Source organism: Garra rufa, chromosome 22 (genome assembly GCF_049309525.1).
Source record: "Garra rufa chromosome 22, GarRuf1.0, whole genome shotgun sequence".
In the NCBI taxonomy this organism is placed as follows: domain Eukaryota; kingdom Metazoa; phylum Chordata; class Actinopteri; order Cypriniformes; family Cyprinidae; genus Garra; species Garra rufa.
This window is the reverse complement of record NC_133382.1, coordinates 38,079,220-38,104,309: the sequence shown is the minus strand read 5'-3', so window position 1 is coordinate 38,104,309 and position 25,090 is coordinate 38,079,220. Positions and strand designations below refer to the sequence as shown.

Below are 25,090 nucleotides of genomic sequence, written 5' to 3'. Positions count from 1 at the left end.
AAATAGAAATACTAGAGTTTTATATGAAATTTACAGTTGTATTTTTATTGTTGTGTGTTGATATCAGGGCATTTATTTATTATTGTTTCTTATTTCAGGGCATTTCTACTAGAGTTTGCTCTGACTGGCGAAACGCAGGAGAGAGAGCGAATCTTAGCACACTTTTCGCGTCGATATGTCCAGTGCAATTCGTCTCTCACACTATCTGAAGGTACAGATCTCTCTGTATTTGTGTGTGTCACGTATGATAAACAGGCTGTACTTGTGTAATAATGTATTTATGTGTGGTTGTGTCTCACAGACAGTGTCCACACGCTGACCTGCGCCCTTATGCTGCTCAACACAGACCTGCACGGCCACGTGAGTGAACGCATGGATGAACTGCTTTATCATTTCACCATTCAGACAAGAGTAATGGAGGGTCAAATCTTCATCTCAACAGCAGTGCAGTTGTGTAGTTGCACACATTCAAGAACATGCGCGTTAGATTTCAAAAGGCTGAAACCAAATATTTTTCTAGTTTAATACATTTCTATTGCTAATGATCTTGTCAGCATTACAATTTGAGTGAAATGTTGAATTAAAAATGTACATGACTTTGATTCCTCAACACAGGCTGCAACATGAGACTCAAATCACTATTGATAGTCATTTTTATTATGTGCTTTTGGTCATTTTATCAGGTTTTTTTTTTTTTTTTTTTGGAATGTCAGTTCAGTCCTTTTAGCACTTATTGCAGTTAGTTGTAAAGGCAATATTTCCAATTTTGGTAAAAAAATAAATAAAAATAATTGTATTTCTAAAATGTATTTTTTTTTGTTTTTCTGTACTTGTGAAGGCACTTTTTCTCATTTTTGTTTGTTTACATTTTTCACCTAACATTAATTTTGTTGTTTTTCAAACTTAAGTTTTTTTGTTAAGTTTCTAGTTTTGTAGTGTTTTAAAATTTGTTTTACATCTAATATTTATTTGTATTGGTATTTTTTTTAAATTATGTTTTTGTTTTTCATTTTTACATTTTTCATCTAAAATTTATATTTTATTTTTGTTTTTTAATATTTCTGTATATTAGTGATTTTAGCACTTCCACCTTGTGAAGGCACTTTTCCCCTTTTTTCTCACTGTAGTTTTCCTATTAAATTGCTGAAAAATGGGGAAAATAGTTTAAGTAAAAACAAAATTACCTTGTGACTGTAATTTTGGTTTGCTAACATTTTTCACGTAACATTTTCATTTTATTTTATGTATTTTTTTATATTTCTATTTAGCTTTATTTTTAATTTAGTTTTAGTAATTTTAGAATTTCAACAAGTGCTTGTTTTTTTGCCTTTTCTAAGTTTCTAATTTTCATTTGTGTTTTTAAATTGTTTACGTCTAATATTTATTTTTGTTATATTTTATAATTTTTTTCAGCTTCAGTTTAGTTACCAAAAACAATCCAAACAGTTTTAGTATTAGTTTTTAATTAACCAAATTTACCTAATTTACCTTTTTGCATTAAATAAACAAGTTTAGTTTTAATATTTTAATATAAAGTTTTCTGTCCCATTTTTCATGTTGAATGGATTTTTTTTTTGTAGTTTCCTATGAATTTGCAGAAAAGTTGAAAAAATTATTTTAGGTTTAAAAAATTATCTTGTGAAGGCAATTTGTCTAATTTTTACATTTTATTTTATATATTTGTTATATTTTTGTTTAGCTTTATTTTTATTTTAGTTTTAGTAGTTTTAGTACTTCAACTGCTAAACTTTTTTCAATTTCAAATTTTTATTTTAGTGTTATGCCTGTTTTACGTCAAATGTTTTGCATTAAATGAATTATAAGTTTAGTTTATTTTTTAAATATAAATTTTTCATACATTAATATATTTTTGTGTGTGTGGTTTTCCTCTGAAATTTGCTGAAAAGTGGGAAAAAAGTATTTTAAGAGCAGCAGTTTTTGATTTATTAAGCAGAATAAGTTGCTGCCAAGTTGCTTTATAGGAACTGTGTTTTTCTACATTTTAAAGCACATCCATGTGATAGCTGTAGTTTGTATGTCACAATTAATGGTTTAAAGGGTTTCAGAGATCATGTTCGACATGTGTAATTTATTTCACAGAACAGAACAAAACATAACAGTCTTTAAACCGCTAATCTAAAAACCTATTTGAAATCCTCAAGGGATCCTGTAGCGAATTAGCCCTCCGGCTGGCCTACAAATTGACGTCAACATCTCAGTAATACGATTGCAAACAATCACTCTGACTCCTGTGTCAGTTCGTACGAACAAAACAAATGACAAAAATCAGACAGGCTCCTAATGGACGTCAATGAGGTGCAAGGGTTGTGTTTAACCCTTCAACATTGGAAAAGGCTGAGAGATTGGCGTCCGGAGGGATCTGTGCTTTGTCAATCACAGCTGATGTCTGTCTGCTGGCAGGATATTTAGCGCAGCTCCTGTGCTTTTGTTGAAGGGTTTAGGGCCGTCAGCGAACACACAGCGCCTGTTATAGGCCAGACTCGCTGTCGCCATGGTAACAGGTTTATGGTCCTGATGAGAACTGTGAGCGATTTCAGCTTTCCTCTGATGAAACTCCTCAGTCCACAATATCAGATGATGTATTCCAGAGCCTTTCTGCAGCTCCAGACATTCATATATTCATGCGCTCGCAGCTTAAATGTAGGACATCTCATGCTGATTTTCAGACTCTGACAGCTCATCTGAAAATGAGCAATAACTTACAAACTTATACACTTTTTGAGCATCTTGAAATGCATCGTATGCTGAATCTGGTGACAAAATGTCCTGGAAATATTTTGTGACAAAAACTGTAAAGAAAATGCTGCTTTCCTTAAATAAATTAGGTCCATTAAGTTTTTCTGACATTTTTGACACTGTGTTCATGACTATTAAGCACATTTTTCCCAATTCCTTATTGCAAAAATGTGAAGAAAATCACCCTGTCCAGCTATAGATTCTTTACAAATACACTGTACAAAATAACCGATACTAATAAATTATAAAAAAGTAAATATTTATATGTGCAAGTATAAAAATTATTATAATATTATATTATTATATATTTTTATAAAATAATATAATATAATTTATATATATTAGTTCTTTTTATCTTTATTTTTTATTTCAGTTTACTTAATTTTAATACTTAATCTTATTCAAGTGAGTTATGAAGTGAATATTTCTGTTTTTGTTTTTTCATTTTTCTTTTCATCTAAAATGCATATTTTTTTTCTAATTTTTTAAATATTTCTAAATATTTGTGGTTTTAGTACTGAAGAACATATTTCAGTAACCTGTAAAAGCAATTTATTTGTTTTTATATATTTCTCTTTAGCTTTATTTAGTTTTAGTAATTTAGTACTTTAACTTTATTAAAACTTAAAAGAACATTTCAAGTGTTTTTATATATATAATTTTATTTTATTTAAGTGTGCTGCAGTGTTTTTAAATTTGTTTTACATCATATATACATTTTTATTGTTAGATTTTATTTGATTTCAGCTTCATTTCATTTCACTTCATTGAATTATAAGTTTAGTTTAAATTTTCAGTATTTTAATATGCATTTTTTGTGCATTTTTTAATTGATTTTTTTCATGTTGAATTGTTTTTAGTTATTTTCCTCTGAAATTGCCAAAAAGTGGCAAAGTATTTTAATGTTTAAAAAGGCAATTTTTTTTCTCATTTTGGTTTACTTACATTTTTCACCTAACATTTCCATTTAATTTAATTTTTTTATATTTCTATTTAGCATTATTTAGATTTTAGGTTTCATATTTCAGTAAGTTGTAAAGGCAATATTTCTTATTTTTGTTTGCTTACATTTTTCACGTTCAACATTTTCATTTTATTTTATATATATTTTAAATATTGTTTTGGCTTCAGTTTTTATTTTGGTTTTAGTAATTTTATTACTTCAACTTTGTTAAACTTTAAGTTTTTGTTCAAGTGCTTTTAAATGTAAGTTTTAAATCTAATATTATTTTTATTATTATATATATTTTTTTTATTTCAGCTTCATTTCAATTCCCAAAAAATTACCTAATTGTTTTAAAATGACAAATTAAGTTTAAAAAAATTACAATTTTTGTCTTTGCAACTAGCAGATATATAGTTATATTTCAAGTATATTTTATTTTATTAATATAGTATTTAAAAAGTTTTTAGGACTATATATATATATATATATATATATATATATATATATATGTATATGTATATGTGTGTGTATGTCAATTTTTAAGTGTTTTTAATTAATACATACATATATTACATATATTATTTATTTATTTTTCCTGTGTGAATAAATGTGTAAAAGTAGTGCCGATTTCTCTCAGATGAATGAGGACTAAAAACAGCTCATTTATCAATTGCATGTTGGTCTTTTCTGTTGGCAGAACGTCGGCAAGCGAATGTCCTGCACTCAGTTCATCGGCAATCTGGAAGGACTAAACAGCGGCCATGACTTTCCTAAAGAACTCCTCAAGGTGATGTACTTCATAAATAATTCTTACTAAAGCAGCGTTTTGAAACTGGATTGTGTCATTCTTTATTATTGATGGTGCATTTTCCACTGAGAAGATTCCACAGTGCATGTCAATACAAGGTCTTTAATAGATGATCTGAGATGTTTAGCAGGTGTGTGTTGGTCATGTGACAGCTGTGCTATTCTAACATTGAGCAGCACTGCAGTGTGTGATTCTGAAGCAGTGTCCCGGTGGGAAGCGATGACTCTTTAGTAGGTCATTTATTGGTTTATATTATTAGATTAGTGCTGTAATGTCATTGGTGGGAAACGGGGGATGTTTGCTTCCATTCATTAACCCTGCAGGCACGTTCTCAGCTAATCAAATGAGTTCTTGAGTTAATACTAAAGAGATAAACAAGGTTTGGATTGGTTTCGAGGCTGAAAGCGGACGCATCGTGTGTGATCTGGCAGGATGATGTTTTGAAGATGCTGCAGGACAATATGAACAAATTTTTATCAAAAAAAAAAAAAAATTAAGAATATTTTTACATTATAGTGAGCTACTGGGAAGGGGAACTTAAATGTGCTGTTCAGTGTCATGAAAATAAGGTCATAAAGCAAAAATGAAGGATGTGTGTGCATGTGTGTGCATTTTATAAATGAAAGAATAAATAAATAAAAGCTAAAAATTAAATATGTACATATGACATGTGTATATATAATTTTAGTCACTTATTATTCTTTTATTGTTTATAGTAGCATTACAGTGGGAAAATACTGGGAAAAATCTTAACTTTAAAAAGAAAAATGTGCAGAAATCTAATTACAATCATAATGTATGTTAAAAAAGTTAACTAAAATAAATGGACAAATATGATTTTAATATTAAATACTTATAATATGTGTGTATGTATGTGTATGTGTGTGTGTGTGTGTGTGTGTATAGTACTGTACCTTAACATTTCTATTTACCATTTCTGTTTTTCATATAAATAAAATAATATAAAATAAAAAATGAAAACAAGTTTATTTAGTTATATTTTATTTCTGTTTAGCTTTATTTTTATTTCAGTTTTAGTCATTTTAGTACTTCAACTTAATCTTATTTCAGTAAGTTATGAAGTTAATAGCTTATTTCTGTTTTGATTAAATTTTATACAATTTTTATGAAATCTAAAATGTTATAAAATGTATATATTTTTTCTTGTTTTTTTAATATTTCTGTATATTTGTGATTTTAGTACTTTAAACATATTTCAGTAAGTTGTGAAGACAATTTCTCATTTTAGTGTATGTATTTATTTATTTGAAAAAAATCTTTACTGTAAAAAGAAAAATGTAAAAATCGAATTAAAATCATAATGAATCGGTACAAATGTTACATTCAAATGGACAAATATAATTTTAATATTAAATGCTACTTTTAATATATATATATGTATATATATAAAATTTTAAATATAAATAAAATTTAAAAAAATATTTCTTTATTTTTTAAGGAATGCATTGCACAAGAAAGAATATTTTTACATTTATATTACAATGTGCTTAACTGTCATGGACATAATCTATATTTGTATGAAATCTAACTATGTGACAATTTTTCATTTAACAAGCTTTTAAGAAAAGAAAAATGGATTTTATGCATTATTAAATTTAAAGTCCACTTTTAATGTTAGTGAAGGTTTCTTACAGCAAAAATTAAATCATTTTAGATTTTGCACTCTGTGATCCTTGCCTACTATTTAACAGTACTTTGTAAAATATAATAATATATTTTTTAAATGGTAGTATGCCTACACTATAAAAAAAAGTTGTTTCAGCTTAAAAAAATAAGTGTTCGCGCTGCCTTAAAATTTTAAGTTTAGTCAACATGAAAACATGGATATTTGAGTTGAGTAAACTTTAAACTTTAGGGGGAGCACAAACACATACTTTTTTTAAGTTGAAACTATTCAACTAATTTTTTTTACAGTGTAATTGTTTTCATATGACTTCATGAATGTGCATGTTTTTATTTAATCATTTTTTGGGATTAAACATTTGTTTATTGTTTATTTCGTTACAAATGTACATTTACAATTTCAAATATTAATTACATTTTTTTATATTATTATTATTTTTGCTTTACAGAAGAATGAGTATTTTTAAAATACGAGTGGGGAAAATACTGTGTAAAACATGCTTGACTGTATTTTAAATGTGCTTGTGTACACTTTCATGGTTTAGTTTTCGCATCGGAAGTGGAAGGTCAAGTTGAAAGCATTGCATTGTGGAATACTTTTTGTGCATTTTGCTAATTCCAATCAGAAAATGTTATTGCACATTACATATACTACTTACTACAGTAGAAAGAGAATTCTAATAGTATGCTATGCTGAATAGCCAACAAATCTTGGATTTGCTGTTGGTTCAGTCTGGTTTGCACTGACCTATCCTTCAATAATGGCCTCTTTGCAAAGCCGCAGTGCATTGTGACTGGAAAAAAAAAAGCAGAGAAAATCCTGTTTTCCGTGCCATGAATCCTTTGAAATCTCAGTGCTCTGTTAAAGCCGCAGCAGTGAGCTTTATCTGAGAAGCTGCGTTGTGTTTTACTCCTTCATCTAGTTGATGAAAACACTGACTCTCGCCGGGACAGCGATAGACGAAGCGAGGGAGAGAGGATGGAGATCAGTCTGCCTCCTTGCTGTTCATACCAAGCGTTTTAAATCAGTCTTTATAGCTTTTATGACGACCTCTCTCACTTCTCTTCCCCTCCGGCGATCCTTTTCTCTGTCCCTCGCAACATCAGTTCTCACATTCTTGCCTCCTACTCGTTCTGGTTCACTCATTTGTACTCAACAGCTGAGCAGGGCAGCTTACATAAGCACATTTCACTCGCACATTGTCATATAAAGCAAAGCTGTTATTGCGGGGTGCTAATTATTGTTTAATATGAAATGGATTGTTTTGGCTCTCAAATCTGATTGGATGAACGACTTTCAAAGACTGTTTACACACACCAGTGAGGCACAGAACGAGAACTATAAACTGATGCGGCATGTTGCTAGACACTATTGAAACACTAAATAGCTTACAGTTTGTGCCTAATTATGGGTTCTTGTTGATTGATTGACTCATTGATTTATAAAGCCAAAGTAAAAAAATAAAAATAAAATAAATATTTTTTTTTAAAAGTAAAAAGAAAATGTATTAAATAAATAAAAATGTAATTCGTAGCCATGGCTTCCTGTGGCTTGTTTGTGTGTTTTTAAAGCCTCAGTAAGTAAATAAGAAAATGCATTTTAAATAAATAAATAAATTGATTAATTTCGTTCTTAACCATGTGTTCTCGCGAACTTGCTTGCTTGTTTAATTAATTAATTAATGTATTAATTAATTAATTTATTTATTTATATTCACTTAACTGTTATGCTGTCATGTAATATGTTTAATATAAAATTAGCTTTTTTATATGTATGGATTTATTATTTGAAATATATGTTAATATGTTAATAAATGTTATGCAATATATGCTTGTTTGTTTTATTTATTTATTCACTTAACTGTTATTATCTAATATATTTAATATTTAATTAGTTTCTTATATGTATTTTTTAGTTTTTATTATTTAAAATATATTGTAATATATGTATAATATAATATAATATAATATATAATGTAATATAATTTGTTTTATTATTTTAATATTATAGTATTCTTATAAAATATATTAAGTTATGATTAGAAATGTTTCTATATTATATTATTATAAAATTATAATTAATTTAATTAATTAAATATAATTATTGCAATATTAAAATGCAATAGCATAATATGTTTCCTATAAATGTATATTAAATGTATATGTATTATATGTGACCCTGGACCACAAAACCAGTGTTAAGTCGCTGGGGTATATTTGTATCATTAGCTAAAAATACATAGTATGGGTCAAAATTATCGATTTTTTTTTTATGCCAAAAATCATTAGGAAATTAAGTAAAGATCAGGTTCCATGAAGATTTTTTGTAAAATTTCTACTATAAATATATCAAAAAGTAATTTTTGATTAGTAATATGCATTAAGAACTTAATTTGGAGATCTTTAAAGGTGATTTTCTTAGTATTTTTATTTTTTTGCACCCTCAGATTCCAGATTTTCAAATAGATGTATCTCGGCCAAATATTATCCAATATTATACATCTCAGTTTTGTAAAATTTAACCTTAAAACTGGTTTTGTGGTCCAGGGTCACATATATTGCTAAAACTAAATTGAAATATAAACAGAAAAACAAATAAAAAATAAAAACTGGTTTAATTTCTACAATAGTAATTCAATGATACTAAAATAACACTGGATTTTATATATATATATATATATATATATATATATATATATATATATATATATATATATATATATATATATATGCATGATGTATATAAATATTCAGCAAATTATTTATTATATTTTTATTATTTTATAAAAAAAAGTGTATATATTATTATTATTATAGTATATAAGCGTGGCAAAATTGTAATTAATTTGTAAATTAATTGTAATTGCAAAACTGTAGTTATTTATACTTTAATGAACACCAGTATCCGAAGGTTAAAGCAAGCAATGCACATTTATTTATTCAAAATAATTTTCTTGTGTTTACATTGAGTCACATCTGTGATGGAAAAAATGAGGTCAAATGCAAAGATTTTATGTGTGTGTGCCCTGCAGGAGGCATTTATTTAGTGCAGCGGTGAACGGCGATGGATTTGTGCCTGTGTCTCTCACACGTGGGTTGCTTGTGGGCTTTTGCACGCGCTGGTGAAGAGTGCTTGAAGTGCGTCGTCGTCATGGAGACGGAGGGGCGGGACCGAGGCTGTGCCACTGATAGGGTGGTCACGGGCTGACAGCGACCCATTTTACTGTGACTCAGTCTGTGTGCGAAGATAACGACAGACGGAGGGCGAAAACAATTAGCTCTCTCCTGTTGAGCAAACTCACTCAACTCAGACTGAGCGGCTAATCGCTTCGTCCAAACGAGACGGCCGTGTAGGTGACGCTCATTCAGTCCCTGCACAGTGTGCCACGCTATTCTACCAATAGATGGATATATCATCCAGGCCAGTACTTGGAGGCCATCAGCAATGCTTTTTGTGTTTTCTAATTAGTTGCAGTGAATTTTGAGTAAAGACTGTGCAAGGAAATGTTAATCTAAATTCATTTTGTTTAAGCAAATAAATCAAAAGGGAGGCAAACTGGATATTTTAGCAATATTTTAGCATATTAAAACTATAAAAATGCAGATCACTTCTGCCCAAGATATGTTTTGAATATGTTACAGTACTATGAATAATAAATGATCCATATTTAAATGCATCTGCAGTTCAAGTGCAAGAGTAGCTGTAGTTATAAGAGCTATCATTCAAGTCATCATTGTAAATCAAAAATCAAAATACATCCTAATTTATATTTTATTAAGAAATTTAAAATATGTATTTTATATGCTATTTAATAAAAAGGTATAATGAATAAAAAAATAATAATAATGTAATGCTGCATACATTTACTGTTTAATTTAGTTAAAGAAAAATAAAATTATAGTCTATCATATTGACATTTACCCCAAAAAATCAAAAGAAAAAAAATCACTGCCATTATTGTAATGCCAAAAAAATAAAAAATAAAAAAAATAAAACATAAATTAAAACAATAATTGTTATCATTTAGTTTTAGCTCCCAAGTCTGTGCTGTACTTACAAAAATAACTTTTAAAAAGGACCAATTACATTTGGCAGATTCTTTTGTTCTTTTAAAATATGAAGTAAAATGGGTTAAATTTGTCAAGTAGGTCATATTGTTATTTCATCCCAAAAAAAAAAAAAAAATCACTTCCATTATTTTAATGCAAAAAAAATCAAATAAATGATTGCAAAGGCCACAAATCTGTGCTGGCAAAAATGCATAGAAAAGTAATTCTAATAAAATCTATTATAATAAAAAAAAAAAACAGTCAAGAAGGTCATATTGAATTTCACCCCAAAATCAAAATCAAATTTTATTTTTTTCTTTTGTTTATGCTGTGAAAAATGAGCTGGATTTGGTTAAATGAGCTTCACCCCTGTCTCATCTCACTGCTTTTTTTATAGACAGCATTTTATAGACTATTCGCCAGTCACACTTGTAGTTTTATGATGTTCTTTGTCTTCATCTCTCTCCCATAATAATTCCATAATTCCATGTTCTCCCCTCTCGCTGTCCCACCTCTAAGCACAAGTACTGAATGTTAATCAGCGTTCAAAGCGAAGCAAGCTGTGTGTCTCTCTGCGCGCGCGTGTGTGTGTGTGTGTTTGAGAGAGCTGGATCGCTGTGATTGGCTGCCTGAAACCTGAAAGAGAGAGAGAGCGAGCAAAAGAGAGAGAGAGAGAGAGCTTGCAGCCTCCTTCGAGTCTCTCTGAGATTTAGAGACTTTCCATCTGCGGAGCTTGAAAGATAAACCAGAACGGCAAAGACGACACAGGACGACGTGAGGCTGTGGGCATCTTCAGATCGTACATGGACACGTATCTGTGACTCATTTTGGAGACCGTATCCACACGCACATCCCAAAATATCCATCAGACCTATCATGGATCCCAGATGGATTGACAGATAAAAGAGGAGTGATGCACACCTTCTGAAAGAGCTTCATCCTGCTACGTTGTAGAAGAAAGAAAACCAGCTGAAGCTCAGAAGCAACAGGCTTCCATCCGTCTTCATCTCGGATTGTTTGCATTGATTATTTTTGGATTTGCTTTGTCGTTCGGACCTGGGTCAGGTGTGGGGATTCCTGTATGCCGCACTGACTGCCTCTGTTTTTTGTCTTTTGGGAGGGCGTTGAGTGTGTGCTTTTCAGGTTTTCTCCTGGTTTCCGTTCGCCTCATTCCATCTGTCGGATGCCGGCTGTTCTTTCACACTTCTGAAAGCTTTACTTGCCATCTGTGGCATCACTGTGTGTGTGTGTGTGTGTGTGTGTGTTTGGCCGCTCACTGGTTGCAATGTTTAGCTTGTAGAAGTTGGTGTTTGTAAGCGACCATTACATGTGTTCAGAGTCCACAAGGGAAATATCATACATTTCAGGAATCAGAATCACTGTTGTTTTTATTTAGCTTTAAATCGCTTTATTCGCCAGTTTTAGAGTCTCACAAACGTAACGTGATCTATGTTGTGATATTGTTTTACAGATGGTCACAGACTCCCTGTTGCGTTGCTAAACGTGTTTTGTATTGCTTTCAGGTTTAAAATTAGATATTAAGATGACGGTCTCAAGCCAAATATAGTTTTAATGAATCTAAAAGACCTGTGTTGGACTTACAAACCTGATTTAAAATACTGATTTTTCACGTGGATTTTCCTTCATTTTTGAGCTGGATTTGGAATTACCTCATCTATTAACGGAGGAAGCCACGTTGGTTTTTTTATGCGTTTCTCATATTGAAGATTCACATTTGTGCATTTGGCAGATGCTTTTATTGAAAGCAACTAACGTTGAATCAAAACTCAGTTCTTGCTTTCCCTGGGAATCGATCCCATGACCTACAAGAGGGCTTTGAAGCTTTTTTAGTTGAACATTTGAAGAAAAACATTGGAGTGAACTCATTTGAAGATCCAAAACCTCACCTGGAGTTGATTATTTCCTTTAGTGCACTATAGTTTCAGACATGATCGGAGTGAACAGTCTGCACTCGGCTGGGCGCTTTCGCTCCCGTTCACTTTGCTCGGTTCGGTACGGACGAGATTTCCGTATGATGGACCCATTCCGTTACCCGCGAACGCCCAGATCCCGATCTCTTAAACCTCTGGTGTTTCCGGATCTACTGGGAAAAGCTCAAGATGGACAGAACCACCCACAGGCCCGAAAGAGGAAGAGGGTAACCTTGTCTCATATCAATTACCTGTTCATCACTCACCTGGTTATCCTGTCCACTTTTTAGAAAGGCCCAAAAATTACATAGATGGACCAAGCAAATATCATTGTCAACTTTTAAGCGGATACATTTCTGATTTCAGCATTCACTCTTCAAAATAAAGGTGCTTTCTTGGTATTAATGGTGTAATGGAACCATTAACATCTATAGAACCTTTCCATTGAACTAAAGATTCTTTATAGTGGAAAACTCTACACTCTTAAAAATAAAGTTTTTTTATTGAAAATGATGGTTCCATGAAGAACCATGAAGAACTTTGAACATCCATGGAAACTTTCAAATGCAGAGAAGGTTCTTTATAGTCAAAAAAGGTTCGTTAGATGAAGTGGTTCTTTTAAGAACTGTTCACTAAAAGGTTCTTCATTGGCACTGATGGTTCCCTGAAGAACCATGAAGAACTTTGAACATCCATGGCACCTTTCAAATGCAGAGAAGGTTCCTTATAGTTGAAAAAGGGTTCTTTTAGATGAAGTGGTTCTTTTAAGAACTGTTCACTAAAAGGTTCTTCATTGGCATTGATAGTTCCATGAAGAATTTTGAACATCCATTGAACCTTTCAAATGCAGAGAAGGTTCTTTATAGTAGAAAAAGGTTCTTTAGATTATTAAAATGTTCTTCAAAATGGATCTTTTAAGAACTGTTCGCTAAAAGGTTTTTCATTAGCATCAATGGTAAGAACCTTGAACATTCATGGAACCTTTCAAATGCAGAGAATGTTCTTTATAGTCAAAAAAGGTTCTTTAGATGAAGTGGTTCTTTTAAGAACTGTTCACTAAAATGTTCTTCATTGGCACTGATGGTTCCCTGAAGAACCATGAAGAACTTTGAGCATCCATGGCACCTTTCAAATGCAGAGAAGGTTCCTTATAGTTGAAAAAGGTTCTTTAGACTTTTAAAATGTTCTTCAGAATGGTTCTTTTAAGAACTGTTTACTAATAGGTTCTGCAGTGGCATCAATTGTTCCATTAAGAACCCTGAACATCCATGGAACCTTTCAAATGCAGAGAATGTTCTTTATCATTGAAAAGGGTGCTTTATATTATTGAAATGTTCTTCAAAATAGTTCTTTTAAGAACTGTTCACTAAAAGGTTCTTCATTGGCATCTATGGCAAGAACCTTGAACATCTATGGAACCTTTCAAATATCTCGAACGTACTTTATAGTCGAAAAAGGTTCTTTAGAATATTAAAATGTTCTTCAAAATGGATCTTTTAAGAACTGTTCACTAAAAGGTTCTTCATTGGCACTGATGGTTCCATGAAGAACCATGAAGAACTTTGAACATCCATGGCACCTTTCAAATGCAGAGAAGGTTCGTTATAGTTGAAAAAGGTTCTTTAGACTTTTAAAATGTTCTTCAAAATGGTTCTTTTAAGAACTGTTCACTAAAAGGTTCTTCATTGGCATCTATGGAACCTTTCAAATATCTCGAACGTACTTTATAGTTCGAAAAAGGTTCTTTAGAACATTAAAATGTTCTTCAAAATGGTTCTCTCAAGAACTGTCCACTGAAAGGAACCTTTTCTTCTGGGTTCTTCTATGGCATCACTGCAAAAACACCCTTTTGGACCCTTTATTTTTAAGAGTGTAAAGCTTTAAAACATCTTCACTGAAAGGTTTTTGTTGAATCCAAAAACGCTGCAGAATCTCTCTTTTGGAATACTTGTTTTGAAGAGTGTAAAAAGCGTAGTGTACTTTAAGGAGTACAGTAGCTTATAGATTGCTTCCGAGCTAGACATCAACTAAACGAGAAAGGAAGTTTCTATCTCTAGCTGAATTGGTTTTTGTTTGAAATGAGCATTGGTTTGTTTTGCCCTGAGGGACTGAGAGGGTAAATTTGCTCTCTGTTGCTGCTGAATTTCTAGTACACATCAAGATTATTAGCTGTTCATGCTGAGGTTTCTGTTTTCTAGATGAAAGGATGTGTGGAGGGAATAATATGCTTATTAAAGTCCTTCTCTCATGCATGTTTAGTTTGCCACCGAAATTAGACTTGGGTTACTTTTATATGCAGCTTATAATGACCTCTAACCTGAATCATACACCTATGATTTATTAATCATATGTGACCCTGGACCACAAAACCAGTCGTAGGAAGCACGTAGTAGCCAACATGTTCCATGAAGATATTTTGTACATTTCCTATGGTAAATATATCAAAACTTAATTCTTGATTTGTAAAATCCAACTTTATTTGGACAACTTTAAGGGTGATTTTCTCAATATTTAAATTTTTTGCACCTTCAGATACCAGATTTTCAAATAGTTGTATCTCCTCTTCAAAATGACCCTTATGACTGGTTTTGTGCTCCAGGGTCACACATTTATCTTTGAGGATGTTCTCAGATGTCAAATAAATGGACTCAGTGTAGATAATTAATTTGCAAAAACAGGATTCCACTGTGACGCAGGTGTTTTATGACTGACGTCCACACAGACTCATCATTTACACCGAGGATGTGTCAATTAAGTGCTAATGTTCAGTAAGAGACAGTGCCCACAACAGCTTACAGCCATCTGTCATTTTGTGTTTTATGTTGCTCTTTTATTAAAAGAGAAGGTTTTTATTTCTTTATCTCTTTTAATTATTTTTATTTTGTTTTTATATTCATTTTAAGGCGAGACACTGCAGGTGAATAGGGTAAAAAAAACACGAATAGTTATCACCTTACTTACACAGTTGATTGATTACATTGATTATTGTAAACATTTTTTGTATTACGTTTTCTAAAATGTTAGGTTTAAAATATACAAATGAGACATTATATAATTAAATATGCACTAATTTGCATACATTTCCAGTACAAAATCTAAACACTGGATGAAGTCGGTTTCAAAATTCTTATTTATTTATTTTTTGACATATTAGAGACAAATGTTTTTACAGAGGGGATTTGGGGTATTTCATTTTGTCACTCTATAATTAAAAAAAAAAAACTTAAACAGAAAACAATAAATCTTATTTATAAAATGTTGTATGAAATCAAGCTAATTTTATATGAACAAATCCCTCTGTAAAAACCTTCAGAATATAGACAGGAATAGAAATGTAAAGTTTGGTGTGTGTAAGTGCTGCTGAATTGGAGATTTATGGCTCAGTGTAGGAGAAAAAACTCATTTTGAGAAAACGGCCTTTAAAAATATACATTGTAATTTAAATCTATTGACACAAATAGATAAAGTGCTATAAAAGAAACACTTTTCTGGGTGTTTTCTTTCCACTAGTATGAAAAACCACTTATGAAAAGGGAAAAAGCCCAAAATCTCAAATTTGACAGGTGCATGAAAAAGCGTTTTTTTTCCTGCAGTGTCTCCCCTTAAATATTCTGATATTTATTTTATAATTTCTAAATCATATTTCTATATTACAATTATATATTTTTTAATGATTTAGCTTTTTTCTTTGTGTAGCCATTTAGAAACAAGTACACTTTTCTATTTTGTAAAGTTATGGTTGGAAAAGCTTTGGATTCTTGGTTGTAGATCTAAATTGATGCTTCAGTTATTGTTGGGTATTGATGTCCAGAATGAGGTTTATTTGTGCAGACAGTGTGACTATAAGTGAATCGGATGTTTATTTTGAGGTGTGTCATCTGTCACAGTCTGATTATGATGCTACCTACAGCAGAATATATATAAATATATATAATATGATGCAACTCATACGCCAGTCTGTGAAACCAAACCCAGTCATTTCCAGCTCAGGTGTGACTTACTGACTGTACCCTATCTCTCTCTCTCTCTCTCTCTTTCCGCAGGCCCTGTACAACTCTATTAAAAATGAAAAGCTGCAGTGGACAATGTAAGTGTGTTTTCTTCCTGCTTTCACCATTTAATGACTGTAAGGTTGTACAGTAGATGCAATGTGCTACTACCAAACTACCCACATAGAAACACAAGTCAACTAATTTTATCATTCTGATCACCCTTAAAGAACAAATTGCCATGGTAACCATAGTTTCCTCTAGAATAGCTACTACAGATACTGTCACTATTATAAAATCTATAACTGCTGTATATATTTCTGCTAGTATGAGTGAGTATTTGCTCATGCAAAAGATGTTTTGAGTTGTTTTTCTCTTGTTGCATTGAGGGTGACCGCAACATTCAGAAAAACTTAGACCTAAATTGAAGATTTATGTATTTGAATTGCATATAAAACATACCGTTTTAAAATATACATATACAATATAAATCTAATGTGATGCGTATAAAACCTAGTAAGATTTCTGTGCTTATTCCTTCATAGTTTAGTATTAACTATTTGCACAGATTTGGTTTTATTTAAATAATCATATTTTTTAAATGTGGCTCTGATGAAGAGCTTTGTCTCAATACGTTTTGCACATTTTTTGCACTCTTTGCACTTGTTTTATGGCCTCTGATGAAGCATTGAACAAAAGATTGTCTGAAGAGATATAAGCCTGGCATGTTACCATGTGTGGATCTTAATTTTAGTTGGATTTACGCACCGGACTAACTTGGTAATTTGATATTGGACATTTGGCACTGCTCCTCTCCTGTGACTTTTTAATAATCATATTTTGTGAAACATCAAATGGATTTCATATTTTTATGAAATCCATTTATTCAGCTTAGAATCAGTGTAAATATGTTACTTGTGAAAACATATAAGCAATATTTAATAATTGAAAATGCATGAGATGAGAAACAAATTGGATGTATTGATAATAAATATATATTTGGTTATTGTGCATTTAAAATGCATTCAGTTTATTAGTATAATAAAAGAAATCTGAGCTGTTTTGTTCATGTATGACTGACAAATATGCATCCCATTAAGTTTCTAATTATTGGAAATGTTATATGCATATTAAATACATAGCAATATTATATTTTTGATATTTTTATATTTTAGTATGATTGTTTTTATTTTTAGATTTTCTGTTTTTTAGTTATAGTTAAAGTTTTAGTTATTTTGTTGTATATTTTTTCTGGTTTTCTAGAATGTCTATATTGTTTTTGTTCATTTTTATTTTAATTTTAGTTATTTTAGTGCATTACGTTAAACAAAATAAAAAATATATGCATTGCTTTGGTATGGAATGTGAAATAAAAAATAAAAATTTACATATATGTAAATTTTTATTTTTTTTATTTTTTAAGTTAATTTTATTGTTTTTATAGAGTATTTAAGTTAAGATTTCCAGGTCAAAAGAAATTCACAAAAGTGATTTTATGTCAAAAGATAGCATTAAATGTAAGGAAAGTATCTACTTTTACAGATTCAAATAAGTTTTTTGAGAATAAAATGTCAAAATTTGGTTGAAATAATATTACATTTTCATTCAGTGTAACAATATTTATGTAAAAATTCAAACAACATGCTTATTCGGACTCGTGCTTATTAAAATATATAAAAGGATAATGGAGCACATTAAATTTTATTTTATTTTAATTAGTTAAAAAAATCTTACTGACAAATTGGCAAAAACTAGGATAGTTAATAATTTATAATTAATTAATAATTAATAACTAATTAGTATTTGGGCTAAAGGAATTTGTCTTTTAATATGTCATAAACTGATTTTTGTTGTAAATATGCCTGACAAGACTTACACTGAATGACATTTTAGTGCTCTTTTTTGTAAATCAGGGAAAAATGAATGATATTTAATTTTTACTCAGAAAAACAAAAACACACTTAAATTAAACAGAAAAATTTGTACTTTTTTTTTTTTTTGGCAAAACAACAATTTAAAGGATTATATTTAGGCTATTTTTTTTTTTTAAGTATGGGTGTTTGTCTGAGTGCCTGGATATTAAGTGTCTATCAGACATTTTTGCCCATTTTATTATCTAGCAGAATGAAATTGCATGTTCAGTCTCGTGGAAAGTAATTTCTTTGTTTAATAGTGATGCTTTATAACTGTAATAATAATGAAATGATTGCCGTAGTAAATTTCCACAAGGCTAAAAGATACAAGAGTGATGTCATGAGGGGGCGGAAATGCTCAATGATCATAAATAGTGAAATGAAAGCAGGTTTTAGTGTTTCAGGCATTGGGATACGTGTGTTGTTTGCTAGAAACAATAGTGTGTGAGTGCTGGCTATTCTCTCTCTCTTTCTCTGTATTCACACACACACACACACACACACACACCAATTAAAGACCCTGGCTTTCCGAGCGCCGTTGCTATGGTTACGGCTGCATGGATACCGCTGCATAGTTACGGCTCGGCTGCATTCTGTCGATATGAATTCACCCCCTCTCTCTCTCGCACATGGAGCCCTAACCTCGTTCTCATGTTCAACACTCATCCGTGCGCCCACACACACCACAGCGCTCTTTAAAGGGTCCCGCTCGCATCCTGAGCAAAGGTGAACCCACAGACTCCTACTGCAGCTCCCAAAATAGCCTCATCTGTCCCTCCCTGAGCTCTCGAACAAGAGCGCAGCCGAGAAACGCCGGCCCGTCCGCATCCACAGGATGAAACTTTGGTTTTCTCAGATGTTGTACATGTGGTTTTATGCCTTTAGTTAAATATTAGGATGTGCATTCTGCTGATTTTAATGAGTCACCAAGGTAGATGGATGATATTGATGGTTTTTGTTGACATTTTGAGAATGGCTTGTGATGCATTGTTAGAATGAGTTCAACAAGATAAAGAAATCTGTATGTTTGCATTAGATTGGTGTGTTAATTGTATAGCTGTCATTATAGCTGAAATACTTGGTTTTGAGTTGGTCAATCATGTGTTTGAGCATTAAAATATTTTATTTCATTTTATTTTACACTGAAAAAAATGATTCAGTGAATGTACTATTTTTTTAAGGTAATTGGTTGACATCAATTTATTTTAGATGCATTTAAATAAAAAAATGTTGAAAGTTAGGAAATTAAATCTGTTTATTTAAATACAATACACAAAATGCTATTTTTTACTGCAACCACTTACCTTAAAAATTTGTAAATTATTTTTTTTTTTTTGCACTTTATTTTTTATTTGTTATATTTTTTAAGTGCAATTTAATTTGAGTTACTGCAGTAAAGGTAATTTTGATTGCATATGCACTACTATTCAAAAGTTCATGGTGGGTAGGATTTTCTTAAAGCTTAAAAGAAGTCTCTTCTGCTCACCAAGGCTGCATTTATATGATTTAAAAAATACAGTAAATTCAGTAAAAATTGTAAATATTATTAGAAATGTAAAAAAGCTGTTTTCTGTTTGGATATATTTTAAAATGTAATTTATTTTTGTGAGCAAAGTCAAATTTTCAGCATCATTACTCCAGTCTTCAGTATCACATGATCCTTCAGTAATGAAAAAAATATTTGTTATTGTTTTCAGTGCTAAAAACAGTTGTGCTTCTTCATATATTGATATGAAAACTAATTTGGGTGTCTTTGATTAATAGAAAGTTCAAAAAACAGCATTTATTTGAAATAGAAATCTTTTGAAGCATTGTAAATGGGGATGCACTGAAATGAAAATTCTTGGCTGAAGCCGAACAAAATTAAACACTGGGCCACAGGCCAATTACCGAACATGCCCCCCTGCCAGTTATTTTGCCAATTTTTTCGTCATTGCATGAATTAAATAGCCAAAATGTGCTTTTTACAGTTTTGTCTTGACAAAAAAAAAAAAAAAAATCAATTACAAAACAACAATTTAAAAATATTTACTTAACACTGAACATTTTTACCATTCTGGTAGACATTATAGCCTACCAACAAAGCACAATTTAACTTAAAAAAATTAATAAGTTAATAAAATAATATTTTTTGGCCATTTTTAAGACCCCTACTTGAATCAGGCATGTGTTTTTTAATGTACAAATAAATACAGCCTTGCTGAGCAAAGGACAATGTTATACTGTTCTTTTATTTTACAGAACAGTAAAATGACAAAGCTAACATTTATGAATGTTGACTTTAATTTAGGCGGAAACCCACAAGAAGACCTCAGTACTACTTTTTGCTATTCAGCAGCAGATTTATAAATGATTGTCATCAAGCTCTTTCAGAGCAGATTTTCCTGGCGCTTTGGACGTTGAACCCTGGCAAACGAGTTCGTCCATCGCTGTCAGAATAAATGCAAATGGTGCATGTATTAGACAATTCTGTAGTTTATTTGCTAACGATTTAAGGCTATTTTGCGATTTCAGTCATCATACAGTAACCGGCAACAACCAGCCCTTTCTCTTCTCATCAAAGACATGTGATGCTGTTCTAAACAGCCTCTCGCTGTCGGTTCTTGTAATGATTTTTGCGTCTTTCTCAGAGAGTTTAAAATGCTTCCGCACAGCCCACATGTTTACTGCATTATAGTGCACTCCTCTATTTGATCGCGTCACGTCATTTGTTCGGTGTAATATATTCTGCTATTTTCTGCAAAATAATTGCAGTTGCATTTCAGTGCATCCCTAATTGCAAATGGATTTTTCTGTCACATTTGATTAATTTAATGCATCTTGATGAACTAAATAATAATTACAAACAAGCTTTTGAACAGTCATGTGCATTTTTTATAAATGTTATTGTTCTTGGTTCAGTGAAAGGTTTTTTTTTTTTTTGTAAAAATGTTGCCAGGTCAAATAAAAATCTGCATTTCTGGCCTGAATAAACCTTGCCGTTCATCAGCCAGGAGTGTTAATGAACCGCTATTTCCGGCACAACAATCTCATGCACTGCATTCATCACAATGTCACATAATGATCAATACTCAAGTCGTTTTAGCACGTCTGGGAGGGAGAAAAAGACGAGAGACTGGGACAGATAGAGACGGATTCTAGAGGGGTGGAAAGGGCTGTATTGATGGAAGTGCAGGAATGGAGCTGTTCACGGACAATGAGGAGAAAATCCAGGGAACAAAAGACAGTAGACGCATGCAGTATGTTCAGATACGCTCCTATCTGCTGCTGAGCTCACTTCCTGCAACAATACAAAGGATGCAGTGCTGAAAAACAGAGAGATGGATATTTGCATTGTGTGAGGATGAGAGTTACAGTGTGTTAGAGAGCTGGTGATGTTACTGTATCTGTGTGTGTTTCAGCATACTGATGATCAGTCTATACATGAGAATCGTTCTGTCCTCAACAGGCGCTCCTGTTTTCCCAGCATGCCGCTCTGCCCTTTCCTGATTACATGTTTCACCATGGCGTCTGTTCCCTTCTTTTCTTTCTCAGCTCTCTATTTCTGTCTTATGTTGAATATTCACTATATATAGAGAGAGATCTTTTAACTCACTTAACTTAATTTATTTGAATAAAAATACAGAAAAAAATTATATTATGAAATATTATTGCAATTCAAATTAAAAAATTTTTATTTTAATATACTTTAAAATATAGTTTATTTCTGTGATGCAAAGCTAAATCACTCCAGTCTTCAGTGTCACATGATCCTTCAGAAATCATTCTAATACACTAATTACTAATTTTTTATCAATGTTGGAAACAGTTGTGCTGCTTAATATTTTTTTGGAACCTGTGATACTTTTTTCAGGATTCTTTGATGAATAAAAAGTTAAAAAGAACAGCATTTACATAAAATAAAGAAATCGTTTCTAACAATATGAGTCTTTACTATCCGTTTTTATCAATTTAGAACATCCTTTCTTGAAAAAAAGTATTAATTTCTTTCAAAGAGAGAAAGAAAGAAAAAATGTGTTGACCCCAATCTTTGAACAAGGTGTTTATTGTCACAAAAGTTTTCTATTTTAAATAAATGCTGTTCTTTTTAACAATTTATTTATCGAAAAATGGCCAAAACAAATTGTAGGTTCCAAAATAAATATTAAGCAGCACAGCTGTTTTCAACACTGATAAAAAATCAGCATATTAGAATGATTTCTGAGGCATCATGTGACGCTGAATACTGGAGTAATGATGCTAAAAATTCAGCTTTGCATTACAGGAATAAATTATATTTTAAAGTATATTAAAAAGAAAACCTCCATTTTAAATTGCATTTCACAATATAATTTTTTTTAATCAAATACATAGCATTGATGAGCAGAAAAGTCTCCTGTAAAAAGCATTTAATTTAATGATTAAATTAAATGAAATTACTATAAAATAAATTACAATTTAAATCAAATGTTTTAAAGAAATTATTACAATGTAGCAGTGTTTGTTGTTTTTTATTTAACATTTTAAACTGCAAAATTACTCTATATAATAATATATTAATATAATTATAAATATTTTATAGTTATAAATATATTAAAATATTTTATAAAAAACTATAAAAACACAGATTTCAGATATATGTTTAATGTTGCCAAAGATATGAAATGAATAAATTACTAATCCCTGCCATCTAACACTTTCCTTCCGTCCTGCATTGTGTAATGTGAGCTGCTGAACTGATCTGGAGTCAGCTGTGTGATTAGTGTCATTAGTCTCTGTGTTTCATAAAATCAAGTCTGCAGTCGGGCCGCGAGCGTCCCATGAGCACCATCAGTCCTGATGTAATGGCTCTGGCTAAATTTATTCTTAAGGTTGCGTTTTTTTCCTCCATCAGTCCTCCGACCATTGCGCTCTCTATTTCTATTTCTCTCTCTCTCTCTCTCTCTCTCTCTCTCTCTCTGTCTCTCTCTCTCTCTCTGTCTCTCTCTCTTTCTCTCTTCCTTTTGTGCCGACAGTTACCAGGCAACAGGCTTGAAGTTTTGCGCACATGCTCAGTGTGAGAAATGATTGACCGATGTTTTTCACCCATTTTAGAGCAGCACACACATAATCAAGTCAGATCATGCTTTCAGATCATTTGTTTCTTCTTCTGTCATTTGAGTTTGTGTTGTCATGTGATCATTTAGTGATAACATCAGAAATTGGATCAAGAAGGCCATTTTGACATCTAAACGATTTAGTTTTGGAATAGGTTAAGATATCAAACAGACTTTATATGTGACCATGGACCACTATTGTAGCAATAGCCAAAAAATACATTGTATGGCTCAGAATTTTCTATTTTTCTTTTATGCCAAAAATCATTAGGGTATTAAGTAAAGATCATGTTCCATGAAGATATTTTGTCAATTTTCAACCGTAAATATATCAAAACTTAATTTTCGATTATTAATATGCATTGCTAAGAACTTCATTTGGACAACTTTAACTTTTCTCAGTGTTCTGATTTTTTTTGAAAAATAGTCGTATCTCAGCCAAATATTGTTCTATTCTTACAAATACATACATCAATGGAAAGCTTTTTTATATAGCTTTCAGATGATGTAGAAATCTCAATTAAAAAAAAAATTGACACTTATGATTGGTTTAGTTGTCCAGGGTCACATATAGAAAAAAAATATTTATTATTTTTTACTCACAAAGTAAATGTAAATGGTATTTGCGTGGGCAAGATATCAACACCATAATACTGATATACTATTTTAGTATTTTTATGAATATTTTGAATTCGTTTTATATACTTTTATTTTCTGTTTTTATTTAAATTTTAGTCAAAGTTATAGTATTCATTGTCATTTTTATTATTTACATTTTTTTTGTTTTTAAATACGACAATTTAGTTTTAAATCATTTTTATTTGTTATTTTAGTACTTTAACTTAAAATATCAGTCTTGAAATAGTTCTGTTTGCATTTATTTATATATATTTTCTTATGCACAAACTAAACAAAATGACTAAAAACTACTGGATACAAATGATTACTAATTAAAATGATTTACATTTCTGGAATAATTTAATTGACTTTTTTAACTTTTATTTACTTATACTTTTATTAATAAAAATAAATAAAAGCAGTATGTATATATATATATAATTTTTTTTTTACTTAAAATAAAAATACATGTTAGCTGTCATTACAAAAGAAATTAGAAAATGTTTACATCAGTCTTGAAATAGTTAAACTTATGCAAGCAATATGTTTGCATTTATTTATATATATTTTCTTATCCACAAACTAAACAGAATATCTAAAATTATTTTTGTTATTTTAAAAAATATCTCATAGTTCAGCAAATTTAAAACAATGCAGTAAAGTTTTATATCTTCTAGATAAAAATATAAATAAAAAATGCTTGAGGTCATTTTTATATGTCTATTCATAAGAATTTAAGTAAAATGTTTTTTCATTGGCTGAAGCACACTCTTAAAAATAAAGGTGCTTTAAAAGGTTCTTCACAGAGATGCCATAAAAGAATCATTTTTGGTTCCACAAAGAACCATTCAGTCAAAGATTCTTTAAAAAAAAATATCTCTTTATACTTTTTAATAATCTGAAGAACCATCTTTTGCCACAAAACAGAAAAGTTCTTAAAACAGAGGTTTTTCAGATGGAACCATTTAGACAAAAAAGGTTCTTCTATGGCATCGTGAAGCACCTTTATTTTTAAGAGTGCAGCATTATTTCGAGCTCTTGTGAGTTTTGTAGTGAAAACATTTTAGCTTTTGTGTCTGTATTTCTGTGTTAACGGTGGCTGTGAAAGCTGGCGGTTTTCTCCTGGTTTGTGGAGGTGATCTGAAGGTTTTTGGGCTTTTTGTGGCGCCGTGTCTCGTGATTTCAGGTTGGCTTCTTAGCAGGGATTCGTCGAGCCTCTCTCCCCTGAGAAACATCACGCGGACGGGACGGCGGTATGATGTGTGTCCTTTCTCTGAGAAAGACACTATTAAAGAGGTCTCTTCATGACTCTTCTTCGACCTTAGACAATCGATGTGTGTGTTCACAAGAAATATTACA

At 31.0% G+C, this 25,090-nt stretch overlaps 2 protein-coding genes across 3 annotated transcripts in view; both read left to right on the top strand.

The window, feature by feature from the left end:
* Positions 1-319, top strand: part of LOC141297533 (PH and SEC7 domain-containing protein 1) — an 8,264-nt gene extending 7,945 nt beyond the window's left edge. Inside the window, exons 3-4 of the mRNA XM_073827955.1 lie at positions 99-211; positions 306-319. Of these exons, the coding sequence (XP_073684056.1) occupies positions 99-211; positions 306-319 (127 nt within the window). The remainder of the gene's footprint in view (positions 1-98; positions 212-305) is intronic.
* The window catches only part of LOC141297832 (PH and SEC7 domain-containing protein 1), a 40,825-nt gene continuing 15,837 nt past the window's right edge, over positions 103-25,090 (top strand). Inside the window, exons 1-4 of one of the 2 annotated variants that reach the window (XM_073828295.1) lie at positions 103-211; positions 302-360; positions 4,401-4,490; positions 16,180-16,223. In XM_073828295.1, the coding sequence (XP_073684396.1) occupies positions 331-360; positions 4,401-4,490; positions 16,180-16,223 (164 nt within the window). In that variant the 5' untranslated portion in view covers positions 103-211; positions 302-330. Of the gene's footprint in view, positions 212-301; positions 361-4,400; positions 4,491-10,937; positions 12,364-16,179; positions 16,224-25,090 lie in introns of those variants that run through there. The other variant, XM_073828294.1, reaches the window with a different exon arrangement.